We start from the raw sequence: 18,449 nt of genomic DNA, 5'->3' as shown, positions 1-18,449 counted from the left end.
ACAATTACGCAAAGAAAATGTTGGTTTATCGATTCGGCTCATTTGGACGTGCTGAGTCGCTAAGAACCGCCCCCCCCCCCCCCCCCCCCCCAGCGCAGCTGTTTGTCTTGGCAACAACATTATAACGCCGTGACCCCCCCCCCCCCCGACCCCAATAAATCATCTACGCGCCGGTGTGACGCTGCTCGCCTAAGTCGTCCAATAATGTGTCAGATGATGTAAGTGTGAGTCCCTGGGGGGGGCTTCAGGTCCACCTCTACGACATGCGCATAGAAACATGCACGTTTCATGGCAATAAACACAAAAAGTGTGATTATTTCACAAAAGACAACAATTTTTGAGGTCCTTCTACTCCGAATGCTGATGGGGGGGCGGTGTGTCCGCCGGGAGGTGCCGGCTGAGCAAAGGCCCCCGAAGATCAATTTTCTACGTGCGCACACGTCGCCGCGCTCATCTGTCTAAATGTCACAAACGAGGTGCGTAATGCCGCATTAATGGAGTCGGCGGAGGCCGCGAGGCCGTCTAGACGTACAATTAACGTGATGAATTTTGGAATGTGGCTAATGGTCCTGGGGGGGTCTGGCGTGGTGAACTTTGATAAGGCCGCTACGCGTCGCAGCGTCTTGGTTAGCCTGCCTCGCTTTACGTTTGCGCTGCCCCCTGCCTCGACATTAAATTACGGTTCCTTTTGAAGAACGGCTCCCAGTGACGGGCCATCAGTCTCCATCCATCTCCAGCGCCCTGCTATGACTCGAGAAATTGGATTTAAAAAATTACGCTAACGCGATTGCCGGACCTTCTTTGAACATAAGCAGAGCTCCGCCGTCCTGGGCTCCATTCTGCTCCTTGTTGAAAACAATAAAAAGAAGGCGTGAAGGTTCTCAAATCCGTGCTCTAAATTCACCGGTGGTGGGTTCAAGTCCCCCCTGATGTCGTCCCTCCTGCGCCCGGCTTCACCAAACACATGAATACGATAACAACCAGATGTATAACGAGACCATCGCCCCGAAAGAGCCCGTCTAACTCCCACCGAAGCTCGAGCCTTCTCAAGGACGGCATGTCCCCAGTCCGAGTGTCTCTTCTCCCGAGGACACGAACGCAGCACAAAAGCAGCGCGACCTTGCGTAATAAAATGAATCCTTCTTTAAGCACATATGCTATGGATGCGCACGGCTCGGACCCCTCTGACGTGCACAGAACGTGAAGGACGGCTCCGTTCTTGGTTTGGGGGTAAACAACCCGCGTGTCTAAATTACAAATGGCAACATTTGTAATTACGTGTAATAACGTGTAGTCGCCAGGGCTCACGCTTCCATTTTCTGATTGACAAATAGTAACTGCAACCATAACCAGGAGGTGGACCCCATCTCGCCGCTCCGGACCCTCCAGAACCACTAGAAGGGTAGAACTCCTGTTCAATCCCAGTCTCAATGCTGAAGCATGAAGGTTCGTTAGCATCTTTAATTTAATTGGAAAGCAAAAAAAAGGTCATCAACAACTGACGAGGGGGGGGGATGTATTCCCCTCTGAAAATAAGTGTGCTGTGATGATGGAGCTGAGACATGACGATGACCTCTGACCTTTGTTGGGGGGGGCTAGCCTCACAGCTAAACTTCTCCCGTATGAGCCGAAGTTGTAAAACAAAAGTGTTGTGCCAACGGAACGGGAAGCGATTCCGCACTTTAATTGACAGAACGTCGCTGCAGGTGGTGGAGATGAAACGAGAGGAAGAAAAGAGGAGAGGAAAGAAGGCAAACAGCAATCGGGTTTCCCCGCGAGACCGGCGCGTTTAATATGTGATAACTGAGAAAATATTAGAGTGGAAAATGTATTCAAGGTCACATTTCTTGGATTTGGAAAGGAGGACGTCTGCGTCCAAGGACGTCCTCAGCATGGGTGGACGTTAGTGAGGGGAGACGGAATAAAGGGAAAATAAAATGGCAGAAATGGAATCGTCTATGCCAAAAGGAGGATAGCTTTAATATTCTGTAGGTATTCACCTGTTGTCATCTTCAATAATACCAGCGTATCTCTGTATAGCGCCTCCTAGCATAGCGCAGTAGCATTTTAGCCTTGAGTATTGCTACAAATGGCTTATTTTTGAATATTTTGGGGTCTGGGGGTGCTAGCTGTGCAGGCAGCTCATATAGGAGGCATCAGGAGGATGGTTGGTCTATATCCCTGCATGTAGCAGCAGGAACAGTGCTACATGTGTTCAATTATTGCCTAAATCTGAGTGTGCGGGTCTGTATCATGTTTCTGACGCGAGCTGTGAGCCAACCAGGAAAATGGTGTGGTCCAGAAACCCGCCTTTGGGGGATGCCTGAAGGAACTGTGAGAGAGGACGAGAGATGAAGGAGAGGACAGAGCGGGAGAGACGCGGGAGCTGGGAAATAATGAGAAACAGCCGCTGACAGGGACCCGTACCAGCACTTGAAAGCCGCGCTGCGTCAGAACTACCGGCTCTCGGTGTTTGGGTCGCTCCTTCAACTGTCAGGACGTTCGCGAGAAGCATGAAAACAAAAATGTGGGCTGTCACCGTGGCAAAACACCGCTCTGGAGGAGTGAGGGACGGAGGTCGGGCAATGATCTGGCATTGGCATAATTGCATCCGTCCGAGCTGTGTAGTGGCGGCCTGGCGGGCCGTAGATTGCCTTTCACACTTCATCCCCCCCCCAGTGGAAAAGCACTCCTCACAAAACAAAGCTTTGCTCTCCCCGCACGCCAGAAATGGAGAAATGGGGCCGAAGGGAGAAGATTTAAATCCATGAAAGCTCAGTTCTTCTCACTGCTACGGTTAGCAGGAGAAGCTAACTGCAGACCAGAGGATGCTACATCCACCCAGGGAAGCACAACAGGGGAAGCACAACAGGTGAAGCACAACAGGGGAAGCACAACAGGTGAAGCACAACAGGTGAAACACAACAGGGGAAGCACAACAGGTGCAGCACTGCCAGAGGCCTCCAGGAGAATCCTGTCCTCCGTCGGGGTTAACAGTTCCATAAAGCACATCTTTGCTCGTTAGCTCAGTAGCATTAGCAGAGGCGTGCGACGTTTATCGTGCTAAAGCTGCCAAAAACACCTGTTAGCTGAGAGCGCGTATCAACTTTCACGCTATTCCTACAGCGTCCGCTTCCTTAGACAGGAGATTAAGAAAAACGTGCTTCCACCAGCATCTAAAGGTTCCAACTTTTTCCCGCTGACGGTTCCCCGACCGTCTTGGGGTCAACGTTTTGTCACCCCCCCGTTGCTGGTACCGCCGTGTTGCTAAGATTACTTCTTTACACTGTTTTGTGTGGTGTAGGTGTTGCCTAATGGCCTCCTTTTACTTCCACTCCCTGGTCACCATCTAAATCATTAGCACCGGGCTGATTCCATTATCTCGCCGCTCTGGCCGCCGTCTCAACCTTCGGAACACACTTTCCTATAATAAGCAGCTGCTCTTGAGGGATGGAGGGAACCACCCAAGAACAGAGATAACTCCATTGTTACCTTAATGGAAAAGCAGAGTCGTAAAAACAAACATAATAATAACAATAATTTAAAAAAAGAAAATGCCTAAACAGGAAAGAAACATTTGTTTGGAGAGGGAGGGTTGGATAGGGTAAACGTACGCTTCGCTACCGCTCGTTCATGCTAAGCTGCTGCTAACACGGAAACCCTCTTTTAGCCTCTGAACAATTCTTTGTAATTCTACTGATAACCGCATCATCAAGCATCCTGTCTGCATTTTTAGAGATTTCCAGAGGGACGCAGGACCCTTAAGTTCCTGTTAAACGAGCTCCAGAACCTTTAAGTTCCTGTTAAACGAGTTCCAGGAACCTTAAGTTCCTGTTAAACGAGTTCCAGGAACCTTAAGAGAAACAGCTATAGCTGTGCAGGTATTTGGGGTTAAGGGTTGTTCTTCGTACACTGTCGCAGGGGGGAAAATAGATGAAGACTGAGACACGGATGAGTGAAGTTCCACGATCTGTCGTTAACTGCAGATGAGAGGAAGTTGTTTGAAGTCCACGCTGTGCTGTTTTCTCCCATGACTCTGATTAAATGCCGGTGCCTAACGGCGCATTCATCACTTCAGTCACACTTTTAGTGGCAGCTCGGGCGGAAATTAACAGCACTCCGGCGCCCTGCGTGTACCCCCCCCCCCCCCCACACACACACAGCTTTTAGCTACATTAGCCTGTTAGAAGTTGGTCTTACCCTCATAAGTTATAATTAGCATCTGTGTATGTCCGGAAAGATACATTTCAAGGAATTTAAAACAAGTCCAGGTTTTATTATCTTTCCAGCTGTGTGGAAATTAAATAACATCTATATTTCTCCCGGATGCTGCCGGTATCATCGCGCTGCGCACATGCACATGGCGGGAGGCGACGTGGAAGTCTGGAGCAGAGTAATTTGATCAGTGTGCCTCGAACCTCATGGGATAAATACATAGGAAAAGACATTTTGGCATCTGGATAAGCACAAATCCATCCCAATTTAAAGCCTAATTAAGTGGGACTTACATGGCACACTGGGACAGTTGGTTATAAGAGACAGAAAATGACCGGAGGCATCAATGTCTGAGCTGTCTCAGGAGAGCTCCAGATCCAATAAGGATGGAAATAGAAGGGTCACTGTGGCTTACTTTAGCACAGGAGCGCAGGAAGAGATCGAAGGAGGAGCGCGCACTACATGGCAGGAGAGGGGAGTATTGACAGATCTTTAGGTCAAAAGGTGCAAGATTAAAAGTGCAGCGAGTTGTCCTGGCGGCCAAACAGCTGGATGATCTTACAGAGTGGAATAACAATTTCCTCTGTGCGGAAAGCAAAAGCACAACTTCCTCAAGGCTGTTGCTTTCATATCCGCGTATTAGCATGGTAAGCTAGGGCGCCCGTTAACCTGTCTCCAGCGGGATGTTTCTACAAACAGGAACCCGTCTGATAAGCTCGATCTCACCACTGTATAAGTGGTGTGAAGGGGGGGGGGGGGCACGGAAATACACATCGGGCCGGCTAACAAATTAGCCTCCCAACATTCTGTGTTCTAGGATTCGCTCAGGAAAAATATGAGGACCTCCCGTGAAAGACGGAGTGTTTGAGCAGGTCGCCGGGGCCTCGGAAGGGAAATATATTAAATTCATTCGTCTCATTCGGTGGGAGCGCCAGTTCTGCAGGTTCCATGTGATGAGGAATAGCCCCCCCCCCCCATCACCCACCGACCGGTTGGGCTCTGCCTGGCTCGCCGCCTTCGGTGGCATTGTCTGGGAAAATATCCCCGGTAATGGAGCCGATGATTAAATAAAGACAGAGAGGTGTGTGTGTGACTGCATTAGCCCGAGCCGCCTCGCATGGATGCGCATGCAAAAGGAGAGCGTGCGTGGTCCCCTGGAAGGGGGGGGGGGAGATGTGGTGATGAAAATGGATAGAGAGAGAGAAACAGAGGCCAACGGGAGGACACGGAGGAGGGAGGGCAGACTGCAGCCGACCTCGCATTCATCATGTGTCAGCGCTCCGGGTTCATACGATCCCGACGTTCATATCGGAGACGGATCCAGTATCGCAGGCAGGAACAAACCGGCGGCGTGACCGTCACCCAGGGCCGAATAAATCTGAACTGTCCGTCGGGAGCCTGCGCGCGCGTCATACATCATCGGTGGGGAGTGATGTAAGATCAGGCGCCACATGTGCTCCGGTACAGCTGGGGGGCCTCCAGCGGCGGAGGAATCGCTGATTTCCCGATTCTTCCTGATTTTGGATACGGGAAGATTTCAATCGCTGCTTTTAGAACCTGTTTTTCCATGAAATGTTGGTCTTTAAACTTGGAAATTTGGCTAAAACCCAATGACAAAAGAACACCTCCTATTATAGAAGTATTACGGTTAATATTTGATGCTAGCCACTTTCACTCACAGCCAGCGGATGAATAAATAAAACGTGCAATTTTGGGGTTGTTGTTGTTGAACAGCGGCTCCTGACACGGAGCCCGACAGCAAAGGAGAGGCAAACGGTGATTCATGGCTGTGAAGTCCCGCTCCGATCGATCGGGATTTGCACCGCCGCGCCTCCCTGAGTGGCAAATTGGCTGCTGAGTGAGAGGAGAGGTGAAGGAGACGGGGGTCCGAGGGGCAGCGGAGCTCCGGCTGGTTAAAGACGTGGCCCAGCGATGCTAATAATAGCATCGATCCCGGGTCCTGGTCATGTGGTGTCGCCGGCCAACGCAAAGTTGGAAATCTTACTTTTGAGAGATGCCAGCCTCTTCTGAGGCGGCGCGTCAGAAATGTTTTATTTATCGGCCAGTGCAGCGCGAGAGCTGTCACAGGGAAGAGGACGCGCGCACGAGTCCGAGCCGTGCACGAGTCCGAGCCGTGCATCGGCGAGGAGGTGGCAACCACGCAGGTGTCGCCGTCTGAGTCTGGCGCCGCTATTTTCAGCGTTATTCCGTTTGAGAGGAGATTACAGTCCCCGGAGGATAAATCGCTCCGGTGGAAAGTGATAAATGATAAATTTGCGAGCCGTCGGTACAACTCTGAACGCCGTCGCGCCATTTTAGCTAATTTGAGGTTTTGGCGAGAGTCACGCAGAAGGAAGAGGGAGAAAACGCTCCTTCTCTGAAAGGAATCCCACTTGCTAACGTGCTAAACCCCTCTCAGCTAACGCATCGGCGTTTATACATATTTGCCCACATGAAAGACGACGTTAGCATCGCCGCTAAATCCAGCCCATTGCGTTAATGCTCTTTGTCCATTTGTGTTAGCATGTTTACCGTTGTTGATGCCCCCCCCCGCTGACTCTCCGTGCCCGGTGACTGAACCCTGTATGTGGAGCGACTGTTATTGGCTGATGGGCGACAGGCTGGCTGGTGTGATATCTGACGGGGGGGGGGGGGGGGAGAAACAGCGCGCTGTCTCTTTACTTAACACCCTCCCTCCTTCACAGCCGCTGATGAACGACAGATACCGGAGCGGCCCGACGCTATTCATTTATTTTTTAAGGAGCAGCTATCGTACTGCAGAGGGCTTTTGCAGTTCAAGGGCTTCCAGAAGGTCCATAAATAGAACAAACCAAGGCGGTGGGGAATAACATGGCTGCTAACATTCATGGATCATCAGAACTGAGTGACAAACAGATTTAGAGACAAAAACAGTCCTCTATCGTTCTAATGCAGCTTAACAGAAGAGTCAAAGGGACGTTTTATACCCTCACATATAGCCAACAGCCTCCATCTAATTAGGAATCAATTAGCTGCTCACTTTGATGAATACATGAGTTATTTTTAGATGTAAATATCACAGGCAGCTGAAGGGGGGGGGGAGTAGCTCGGCCTGAAGGGCACTGGGCTGAGAGAGGTGCCAGGGCACTCTCAGGGCACCGCCGAGGTACCTTTGAGCAAGGCACCGAACGCCCGAATGCTCAGATAGGGCCCTGCGGTAATCCTCCTCCAGGGGGCCCCCGAGCTCCAGCATCCTCCCCGTGAGTCGGGAAAAAAGGAAAAGCAGCTCCAGGGCCGAGGAAGTGAAAACTGCGCTCCTTTAGGTTGCGTAATAAACGCGTCCGAGAAGATTTAAACAGGAAGCCCAAACACAAACATTTAAGGTGGTGGAGTGGAACTTCCTGAGTCTATTTTCTACTGTTCCCGTCCTGTCCCACCTCAGCCTGACCATCGATCAGGAACTAAGCACACGCTTTAATTGGCCGGTCAAGGTTGAATGGCTGTGCAGAGAGTGGAAGGCCTGAAGTGGTGCAGGAGGACAGGAAGAGTGTGTGTGTGTGTGTGTGTGTGTGTGTACCTGCGAGATATCTTCAGATAATGGGAACATTGGCCCAAAACCCAGTGACCCTCTGATTAGCCGAATGAAACTGGTTAAAGCTGATTAAAAAAGTGAATAATAATAATAATAACGCTGCTTCCTGCTTGGATTTGTCATCGCTGAAGCGGTTTGTGTGTGTGTGTGTGTGTGTGTGTGTGTGTGAATCCATCCAAAGACAGAGATGAAGTAGGTGTCTGCTGTAATCACTCTGAAGTAAACACGCGTGTCGACTGTCATCACACACGACTGCTCTATTACGCACTCTTTAATGAGGAAAAGTCATTATTATCAAGACCATCAGCATCACTTTCAATTTTCCAAACAGACAAGCTAGTTAAGGATACAAAAAAACAAAACAAGAGCTTTAAATTACCCTTGTCTTAAGTACGGGAGATAAATTTAGCTCCGTTAAATAAAGAATCAGCCATCAGTTTAAACTGCAGTTTAAATATATTTTACCTTGTGCTGGAGAATTAGTCCAAAGTAACAACAGGAAAAGTAGCTAGCTTCCCCAATGCTAAAGCCTACCCTGAAGCAGGAAGCAAGGATAGCCTTGAATACTGCTAATGGAATTTAAATTTAAAGGAATTTTCATTTAAAATGAACATGACAGGACGATGAAAATGTTATACGTCTTATAGTTTGCACCAGCATTCAAGAAGAAAGGTCACGGGGAGTCTAATTAAGCTACGTTGTGGCACTTTAGGGCGAAAAACATGGAATTTAAGATAAAAACCATAGAGTAGGGGTGCAGTCGGCACGCAGGCGGAGCCTCGCCCAGATTAGACGCGCAGGGTGGCGTCGGTTACAGTCGCCGTCCAAAGAAAAGCGTTGGAGAGGACGGCCGAATGATCTCATTACTCATCTGCAACATGGCAGAAAACAAACACCGCCTCGCGCACTTGTCACAAATAATGAGCTTCAGGGGAGCCGGTTCCAGACGCCCAGATTTACATTGATTACACGCTCAAGTGCTGAGCCATAATAACCAGGCGCTGTCGTACAAAACCCTGGATACAAGGCGGAGGTACAGTACAGTCCTCACTACAAAAACGGGGACAAACGGCACGAAAAAGCCCAAATATTTACAGATTAATTACTTGCTTCACAGCGCACGGCTCTATTTTTTTACTTAGAAGTCTGCAAAGAAGACGTAAGTATGAGGGAGGAAGAGAACGACGGCTCGGTGTCATTTACATTTACAGAGACCGGGATTACTAATGAGCTTTGAGGCGCCATTAAACATATTATATATAAATATCTATAGTATATAATCAGTGTAATAAGTTGCTCAGTAATGTCAGTGTGGCAATGAAAGGCATTTTATTACACTAACAATGGAAATAACGTCGATAAATCCTGCCGTTGGCGTGTCACACAGACATAAAAACACGCCATCGCCACGTTTAGAGGAGCGACCCTGACACATGGTGTGCGCTGCCTCTTGACCTTTGGGCCAAAGGTCACACACGTCCGCCTGGAGGGGGCAGAGCTCGACGATCTGACCGCCCTCCTGAGCTCAACGTGGCAGATTGAAGCGGTTCGTCATGTGCGTCTCTGTGAGCACGTGCACGAAAGAACATGCACGTGACAGCACGGTTGTTTAAGAAAGACTTGGGTTAAAAAAGTGGGGTTCTGTGCGGACTGTTTTGATGAGTGTCGTTGGAGTGGACGCGTGCTGGACAAACGCTCCAGTGGGAGGTGTTGTCAGGAGTGTGTGGTGAGACCCAAACACAGGTGTGTGTGTGTGTGTGTGTGTGTGGGGGGGGGGGTGAAGTGAAGAGGAGGGTGTAATTACTGAGGACGATGTGTGGAGAGGAATGACAGCTCCCCTCATTTCTCTGATCACTGGTTTAATCCTGATTGAGCCACAGCGGACCAGCGAGCCGCTGTGTCGGACCGCCTTTAAACACACCACGTCTATATCCGTGTGTGGCGGCGGTGAGACGGCGGCGGCGGCGGCAACGGCGGCGCCCGGGAGAGCACGTCGCTGGAAGAGTAATGTGACACATTTTGGTAATATTGTGTAATGATGTGATAACAGTAGGCTTGTAAAGCCTTCTCCGTTTTTAATCAGATTAATCACGGGGTGGCGGTCGATTACACGTAATTATCTGAAATTGTGCAGGATTCTAATGGAAAAATACGCACATTTGGTAAAGAACCAGAACACGAGAGCGGATGAGCACGAGCTAAAAGCGGCGATGGCGGGCTGGCGACTGGTGTGTAGCTGTTCCACCTGGCGTGGAACAGCTACAGTGTTTTACAGTGTTGTAAAAATGCATAAAAACCCAATTGGTGAGCTGGTATTTGATTGTGGTGAGAAGCATAAGTTCATATTTGGTAGAGGAACCTTGGTGGCACGCACCCATGAGACCTTTACTTGTTGCTCACCATGTGGCTCCTGAGGGAGTTCTACCCCTAACCCGTCCACCCTTCAAGCCTGGGCTCCCTCCGCCGCTGTTCTAGATGGCTCATTATCCTGCTGGAAGATTCTTCCATCAGCCGTTACCATGGCCAACGACCTCAACGCTGGTTTCCCCAGACAACAGCTCTTTCTCCCAAACCTTCTCTGCGTCATGCAGATGTTCGCTGGCACATGTGGAGACAGCCAGTTCCTGCGTCTGCCTCAGGAAGAGGACCACGTGGGCACTGCGAGGTCTCAGCGCTCCCGTACGGTTCTCTGGATAATCCTCCCTCCGTGAGGAACGATCTCACGAGGAGGGCAACTGAGGGTCATTTTGGGTGTCCACGCTCAAACGGTGGCACCAATAGTTGTCCCCCTCTCGCCGAGCCGTTTGGGGCTGGTGGTTCCAGCACCCTTGGACAGTGATCGTGTCCACGGTGGTACAGAGACTGGAGGAACCCATCTGGTCCAACAGGGGCTCCGAGTGAGCGGGTGGGATCAGGAACGGGGGATGGTTGATGCTACACAGCCGATCTGGGGGCGCCAGAATCCTGGCCGGGTTGGAGGGGATCAGTTTTTTAATCTTAATATTTAATTTTATTTTGAGTGATGCTCTGCTACAAAACAACTGTAAAAACCAGAGGCCATTAATATCTTCGCAGCCTTCGTTTCTGACGTCACGTAATTCATTTTCCGGTGGTCCACACTCTAAAATTCCGATGCTAACCCTTCATCCCCGTGCATTCAATGACAACACTGAAATTGTCTCTTCTCAAGGAGGCACCCAAACGCAGAGATATATCGAGTCATTGAGGACAAAACTCCTGATATTAATCGCTCCGGGCTTCACTTATGAAGCCTTTGGATAGACAGGAATATTGGGGAGGAAGTAATTACGTCCGCCACACTTTGAAAGCTCCGTCCTCACACTGGACACAAAACTGAGCTTGTCAAAACTCTCCGTATCGTCCGTGCTGATTGTGCTGACACTTGCAAGCAGATGCTGCCTTTAATGAAGGGGGGGGGAGAGAAAGAGTAGAAGGGAAAGACAGGAAATTAAATTGATATGTAAATGACGGAAATTCTCATTTGAGCTGAAGGTTGAGAGTGCTACAGCATTAACCGGCTTATGAGTTAATAATGCCCCCCCTCCCTGTACGACTCCACCCCCCCTCTCTGAGAAAATAAAAAGAATAGGGAGAGATGAAAACAACATATGTCGCTGATTCCCAATTCTCCCGAGATATTACTCCCCAGATCTTGTCTGAGCTGGAATCTGGAGCGCTTGGAGACGCGTTCCAAACAGGCTCGCTTTGACGTGTCCGCTGGACGTTTTCATGACTCCCTCGTGTTCCTGTACAAACAACCAGATGCTGTTGAATAGATCTCAGATGGACACGCGTGAGATGAGGGGTGTCAGCCAGCTTGTAATAGCGGTGTAGCTTTCAAAAGAAAACAAAAAAAGACGACGTTACGCCGCTACGGAGAGCACCGGAGGCGCGGGATTGTGGAGCGATCGCTGCGGCTGTTATCAACCGCCGGGGTTATTATTCTCTCCCTTTTCTTTGGTATTAGCTGGAGAGAAATAGCTCAGTCAGAGCCGCTGCCCTACAGCCTTCAGTGATTGGAAAATGATGTCAAAGCAGTCGTGGAGCTCCTCGGCGCAGAGAGAGAAGAGAAACAAATAAAAACAATGGCCGAGGCCCCGCAGGAGAGAGGAGACGCTTTAAATGCGTGTATTACACACAGGGGTAAAATAAACACGCTCAGCCACACACGCCAAAAGTGCCCTCTGATTAGAAAACGCCGGCCCAAAAAACATTAGGGACAAATGAGAACCATGCCGCCGGTGGTCCGATGGTGACCCAGAAAAGAGGAGACCGTCTTGATGAAATCCGTTTCTGAGTAGAAAATAAACAATTCTTGCCCCCCCCCCCCTTGTTTGATTATTTCATACAACTGGGGGGGCTCCGAACCATGAGAGCAGATGGAAAACGGGATGGGAGCGTTGCTACGGGATGGGAGCGTTGCTACGGGAGAGGCCGTCTGAACCGTGGAAACCACAAGGAACCGCAGGTTCCGCCGCTCCTCTGTGGCAGCTTGTGTCACACATGCGCACTAAAGAAACACCCCCTGACTCTCACCCCCCCCCCCCCCCCCCCACACATTTCTATCATTCACAGGCAAAATGCATCACAACTGCCCCCCCGACTCTAACCACAACCTTCAAACCTCTTAGACCTTTAAATTTGTCACTTCGCAAAAATGTCGTTGGTGCTTAATCTGTGGCAAATACACACACACACACACACACACACACACACACAGACAGACACACACACACACACAGACACACACACACACACACACACACACACACACACAGTGTAAGGCAGTGGTCATCACTAAATCTTGCGATCTGGCCCACTCAGCAGCGCTCATCAACACTCCTAAATGGCTGTAAAATGACTCACCTCCACCTCGGCTGTGTGGAATAATGAAGAGGCGAGGGAAACGACTCCGGCGGTGCACGGGAGCCTTCAACACGCTGCTGAAAAACTGTGGAAAATGGGAAAACATTAAGCCGACGGAGGGGACGTAACCAGATGTGAGACCTCAAGGTTGATATGGCTGACAAAGACATCACAACACTCAGCGGATTTTCCTTTTCTTAAGCCAAGGAAAATATTTTCCAACACGAAAGTGAAATTCTGCTCCACGGTGAACTGGGACGGATCCCGAGATGTTGTTCTCTGCAGCTTAAAGAGGCACAGCTCTGGGTAATAACACTGACATTTCAACGCACAACTACATTTGCTTTGTCCTTCAAAATTGTCCCCCGGGGAACGTGAGCAGGTGTCCGTCCTCATGAAGGAAGAAGATCCAGGAGAGTCAGACCAGCACAGGTGCAACAGGAAACTGAGAGCCCAAGTGAGCGCTGCATAGTTGCGCACAAAAGTAATTATCAAATTGAATACGGATATTAACGTGCACGCACACACACACAGTTCCCATTGAGCGTGCTGGAATGGCACATCCTTGCAGGTGAGGAGTGGTCGGGCCCTGAAGAGCTCACCTGCTCCTTTAGCTCCGAGCCGAGGCTTTAAAGCAAAGCAGACGAAGCCTCCGTGTTCTCCGTTTACCCATAATTCATTAGTCTCTGCTTCAGCTGAAACGCTGCCCTTTGTGCAGCGAGCGCCGCGTCAGGCAGATCCATGCCAGCGGCGAGCTCGCTGAAACACTAGTCAGGCTAATTCACGGCCTGCGAGCAAACTCGGACCCAACAGAGAGATAAAATGCATGAGGACATGTTTCGTTTTCCAAAAACCCTAATAATCATCAGACTTCCCAGTCCCCCGTGCTGTTGTATTTATGGCCGATAGTTTCACTCCGACATAACTGTGTGAAACCGTACGCCACATGTGAGCAGGTCCGTGAGCCATGTTTGCTTTAGCTCTTGATTCGAGTCAGATGGTGAGTAGACTTGCTTACAAATGCTGGCGTGGCTCCAAAAGGCAACAAACAAAACCTGGACTGGAACCGAATGATCGGACAGAGGCCTAAAACGCCAGTGAAGCTCAGCAAGCTGGCGGCGGCACATCTGCTCTCAGCGAGGCGGCTCGGACTCAACACCTGTTGCCATCGACATGAAAAATAAGACTAAAGTGCCCTGGCAGGGCAAGAAGGAGCAGACTGATGGCACATGAGCAGGTAGGCAGCATGAAGCCCCCTCTGAAGACCTGACTGGGGCCGCTACTCAAGGGCACCAGACAAAGGCCTGTTCAGTGGAGAAGTGGGTACACGTCACTGGCAGACTCCCACATTTAAATGGTAAAAAATGTCATTTGTAGCCACCTTGCACGAGCCCGCGGGTCCACAGGAAGCGGCCGGGTGCACCACATTCATTAAAACAAAACGCTATTTAACATTTAGTTTAGACGTCAGCCTTGTCGTTTGATTTGCCCTTAATGAGGCTGTTGTCTCCAAAACAACGAAACAGAAAATGACCCATCATGCTCCAAAAGCAACGAACCGACAGAACGCTCAAATGAGAGCGTCCGAAATATCCAAGTTTAAAAGTAAGGTGTTGCGGCCTTGTCTCGATTCAGGCGATATTTTGCAGACTCAGACTCTGGTGAGGGAAAGTCGTGCTGATATTATATCGCTTGTGCGTCGGGGTGTCGAGCATCAATCCGCAGCTCCTCCGCGACACAATCGCGGAACGTCCGAGGGTCTGAAAGCCAACGTTGCTTTAGTGCTTTTCAAATCAAAAGAGAAATCTGTGAGTGACCTTTCTGGCAGCATCCCCAGAGAGACTAATGGACGGGCAAAGCCTCTCTCTCTCACACACACACACACCACACACACACACACACACACACACACACACACGCACATCGAGACTCCAGACTGAGAAAGCGCAAATCATTAAACTAGAAACACGGCGTGCGTTTCTTCTAAAAAAACCGCGGCAGACGGCGCAAAGGTTGCAGATCTTCTCCGGAGAGAGTGCTGCTCCCTGAGTTTTTAATGCCTCCGATGGCAGAAATAGAAGCGGCATGAGAGCACCCGGAGTGGCTCTCACTCTTTAAGGGTTCCTGTCTACAAAGCACAGGAAGCAGAGCTGTTGCATCAAATGGGAGCTCACGTGTCGCACCCAGATGAAATGTTTGTGTGTTTGCAGAGCTCAGTGGGAGGGCTCAGAGAGGACGACGACGTTAACGATGACGACTGCCCGAGAGAACAAGCTTCAGAGACACAGGGTCAAGTTCAGGGTCATTTTACGCTGTCGTGGGTGTGTCTTACAGGAACTTTTACGGGGCGGAAGGTGGTTAGATCGGCCCCAAAAACTCCGGGGAGGGGCCTCGGGTTTGCTTGGCACCGATTGGCCAAACCTAGACCACGATGTGATGCGGGTTAGCCTAGCAGACAATGCTTCTAGATCTGGCTCGGTGATGTGTGACGCTGCCGGGTGGTCCTGCCCCACAGTGGGGGCACGTTCAGTGAGATGGCCAAGAGGGAGGAACGGTTCCTGGAAAGTTCCTGCCCCTATTTACCAGGAACTCCCGCAGTGGGAAAGCGCCTTAATATTAACCTGTAAAAAAGGCTTTAATCCTGATCTTTAGCCTGAGGCTTTAACTGGGTTCCCTCGGACCAGAGAGCTGTTTCTGAGAGGCCTCCGGGGGTTCGTCTGACCCCTCTGCTGGGAAACTCAGACTGGAGGAGTGGCGCAGTGATGGTGGACCTTCTGGAAGTGTGTCGCATCTGCACACCAGGTCTCTGGAGCTCAGAGTGACTGGTGGGTTCACGGTTGCCTTGCGTGTCCAGACCCTCTCCCCCGGGTTCTTTTGGCCACCCGCCTCCGTATGTGCTCTGATGTGAGACGGGTGGACTCCAGCCAGGGTGAGGAAACATCTCAAACAAAAGGGTCTAATTCAGGGGTGTTCAACCTACGGCTCACAGCCCAGAACCGACCCACCTGAGGGTCCAATCGGTCCAAAGACAAATATGAAAGAATATTAAAGCCCATAACTACAGCGTTTTATTTGTCCACCAGGGGTGCCTTGTTAATTTCAGCGGATTCATTTGCCAAACATTAACAGTCTGTGCCACCCTTATCACCTCACACACCCTTATCACCCATAACGAAGGGCTAGAAGGGCGACACGGGTTTGGACCTGAACGCACAACAGACATGAGTTCGAGGTCTCGACACGCTGTCCTGCTCAGAATGGAAAACGCTCCCTTCTTCCATCCCAGGACGACTAAAGGTTTTGCCTTTGTCCCTCCACTCTGGAGTATTTGATCCCCTTGGCTGGAAGTGGAAGAATTTGCTATAATAAAAATAAATGAAAGAAATAAAATTCAGTTTTCACTTTGTCCTTCTGAGCTCTCTGTACACGTGTATACCGTAGCCACATGTTTGTCTGACACACACACACGCGCACACACACACACTCTGATGCAGATGGGGAGTGACAGAGTGATTGAGGTGCAGCCCTGCATGATTGCCTCCACTCACTCTTCCAGGGGAGTGACGGCTCTCTGCCTCTGCCCAGCAGCGATAGCATTACCTGTGTTCTACATGCATATTTATGGAAGCATGTCAACGGTTTCACCTTCTATTGGGGGGGAGGGGGTCGTTGTGACTTCATCGGTGGAGAATATGGAAAGTTCCGAACAAAGTTTGTAGAAAGCCTCTTTAGCCGGCAGGCCTGAAACGAGACCCCGGGAGCTTCCTCAGCGGGCCTTTGATTGACCGAAAACGATACTGCAAACGGAGGATTCGCGGGGGGCTGCGGGAATGAAAAGGATTTCTGTCAGGATTATCCAATCTTTGTCCGATTATCCAGGAAACATGGAGCAGCGTCAGGTAGAGGAGGTTGTAATTGTGGGTGTGCGGTTTCTGTTTACTCCGGCGGGAGCGCTCTTCGCGTGCTCGCGCTCGGATTGTGCGTTGCTCCTTTGAAAAAGGGGGCTTTTCTTTCCGGTGAATGAGATGATTAGCATGAGAATTGAACCATCACAACCTACCGGCGTGCTGTCTGATTACCGCCGCTCCATTCAGACGGTCCATCAGCGTTTAGCTGCCTGGCATCTGTGGCTGACAGCGTCTCTGTCGCATTAGAGTCCAAACAGAAAAACACTCATGGCTGCGTGTGACGCACGTCAAACTGTGTCTGCCAAAGATATTTTGGAAATAGAATCCCACAATCGGCTTTATTTTCAAGAACTCTTCCTAAATTCCTCGTACCGTTTACATTTGATAGATTCTAAAACAAACCTCCAGAAAAGGAAGGTTTGGGTTCTTCTTGGAATAAAAAGAGCGGATGTCAAAGGTCCAAAGAGAATACGGTGAAACAGTGGCGATCCACGTCTACATTCAGTTTTCAAAGCTCCAGTTTCACAGGGGTTGGATTTCCCGTCTTGCTCCGTTTATTTGTCCCAGAAAGCCGTTCCTGACAGCGGTGATAAACATCGTGTTAGCCATGTTTACAGGGATAAATGCAGTCAATCAGGGATCAACGCTCATCCAAAGAAAACTGCATCAAGTAAATGTACCAATGGGAAAACCAGAATCTGAACAGAATCATCCGGAAAGAAATTTCCGACCCAGTTGGGCGGTTTATGCTCGTCGACCTTCTAACGAAGGTCCGTGCGGACGTCACAGGTCCAATCTGAGAGGAGGGAGGAGGTCAGTACGGGGAGGGGGAGCTTCATCCGTTTTATTTCATTCATCACGTTTTAATCAGACGTCTTCATGTCAACAGTGAGGCTGGAAGTTCAAATCTGACAGATTGGAGGGAAAAATGCGCACGTAAACGTGGCTAATGGATCTGTTCCTCCTCAAAGGCATCAGCCAGGTGACGACACCATCATCATTGTAACAGAGGGGTCTGGCCCCGCCCCTTCACAGGTGTAGAGCCCCGCCCCTTCCCTCTGATTGGTCGGATCACGTTGTTGGGGTTTGAGGGAGCGGGTCGGTTCCCAACAGCTTCTGTTCATTTATCTGAGCTTCTAAGGACAGTAGGGAGACCCCCGACAGTGACCGGGGTCGTCATGGTCCTCTCACGAGACCTGCTGCCAACAGTTTGTGAGGAAAGATCCACCAAAAGTGTGAGAGAAAAAAAAAAAAAAGACCGTTAAAGTAATGATTATCTTGACAGTGAAGCAAACACTGGGGCAGCGTGGAGGGTGTGCAGATAATCAATCGTGATCTAGCAAACTCAATTAAAAACCAGAGCGCTGTCGTGAGCGGGGAGTCACCATGGCAACAGACCGCGTGCCTTTTTGTCGTGTCCAAAGTTCCAGGTGGAAACAGCACTTGAGGATTGCGACTGCTACAGACGCTGACCAGGGAAACCATGGCAGGAACCAGGAAGGATACCATTCCTTCATGGACTGACCTGATGCTGCTGCACATGTTGGCGATGCTGGCGTCCTTTTCCAAGAGGGCAGAGGTCAGCGGGTCGTCCGATACCACGCCAGCTGAGGTGGTGGGCGGAGCTCGCGCCTGACGTGAAGATGTGGAGGGCCAGCTGCTCTGTAAGCTGCATCAGAAAAGAGAATATGAGGAGGCTGGAAACATTACAGGGAGACGAGAGGCTGAGGGAATTAAAGAGGAGCCAGAGACAGTAGTGGGTAAAATAGTAAAGGAGAGGACGAAAAAAAGGCTCCGAAAAACCCTGAAATGCGTAATTAAATGATGACGGTCAGTCCTTTTTCCTCTGCAATTTCTCCAAAGCGGAA

General features: G+C 50.1%; 1 protein-coding gene across 4 annotated transcripts in view; it reads right to left on the bottom strand.

The window, feature by feature from the left end:
- LOC130523359 (uncharacterized) overlaps nucleotides 1–18,449 on the bottom strand; it is a 38,368-nt gene that overhangs the window by 15,451 nt on the left and 4,468 nt on the right. For 2 of the 4 annotated variants that reach the window (XM_057028604.1, XM_057028605.1), the window contains exons 2-3: nucleotides 18,107–18,250; nucleotides 12,674–12,758 (exon numbers count right to left, since the gene is read on the bottom strand). In XM_057028604.1, the coding sequence (XP_056884584.1) occupies nucleotides 12,674–12,758; nucleotides 18,107–18,250 (229 nt within the window). Of the gene's footprint in view, nucleotides 1–12,673; nucleotides 12,759–16,900; nucleotides 17,781–18,106; nucleotides 18,251–18,449 lie in introns of those variants that run through there. The other 2 variants (XR_008949872.1, XR_008949873.1) reach the window with 2 other exon arrangements.

This window comes from Takifugu flavidus, chromosome 3 (assembly GCF_003711565.1).
Source record: "Takifugu flavidus isolate HTHZ2018 chromosome 3, ASM371156v2, whole genome shotgun sequence".
Lineage (NCBI taxonomy): Eukaryota > Metazoa > Chordata > Actinopteri > Tetraodontiformes > Tetraodontidae > Takifugu > Takifugu flavidus.
Note: the sequence above shows the minus strand (reverse complement) of the source record. Positions and strands in the feature narration are given on the sequence as shown.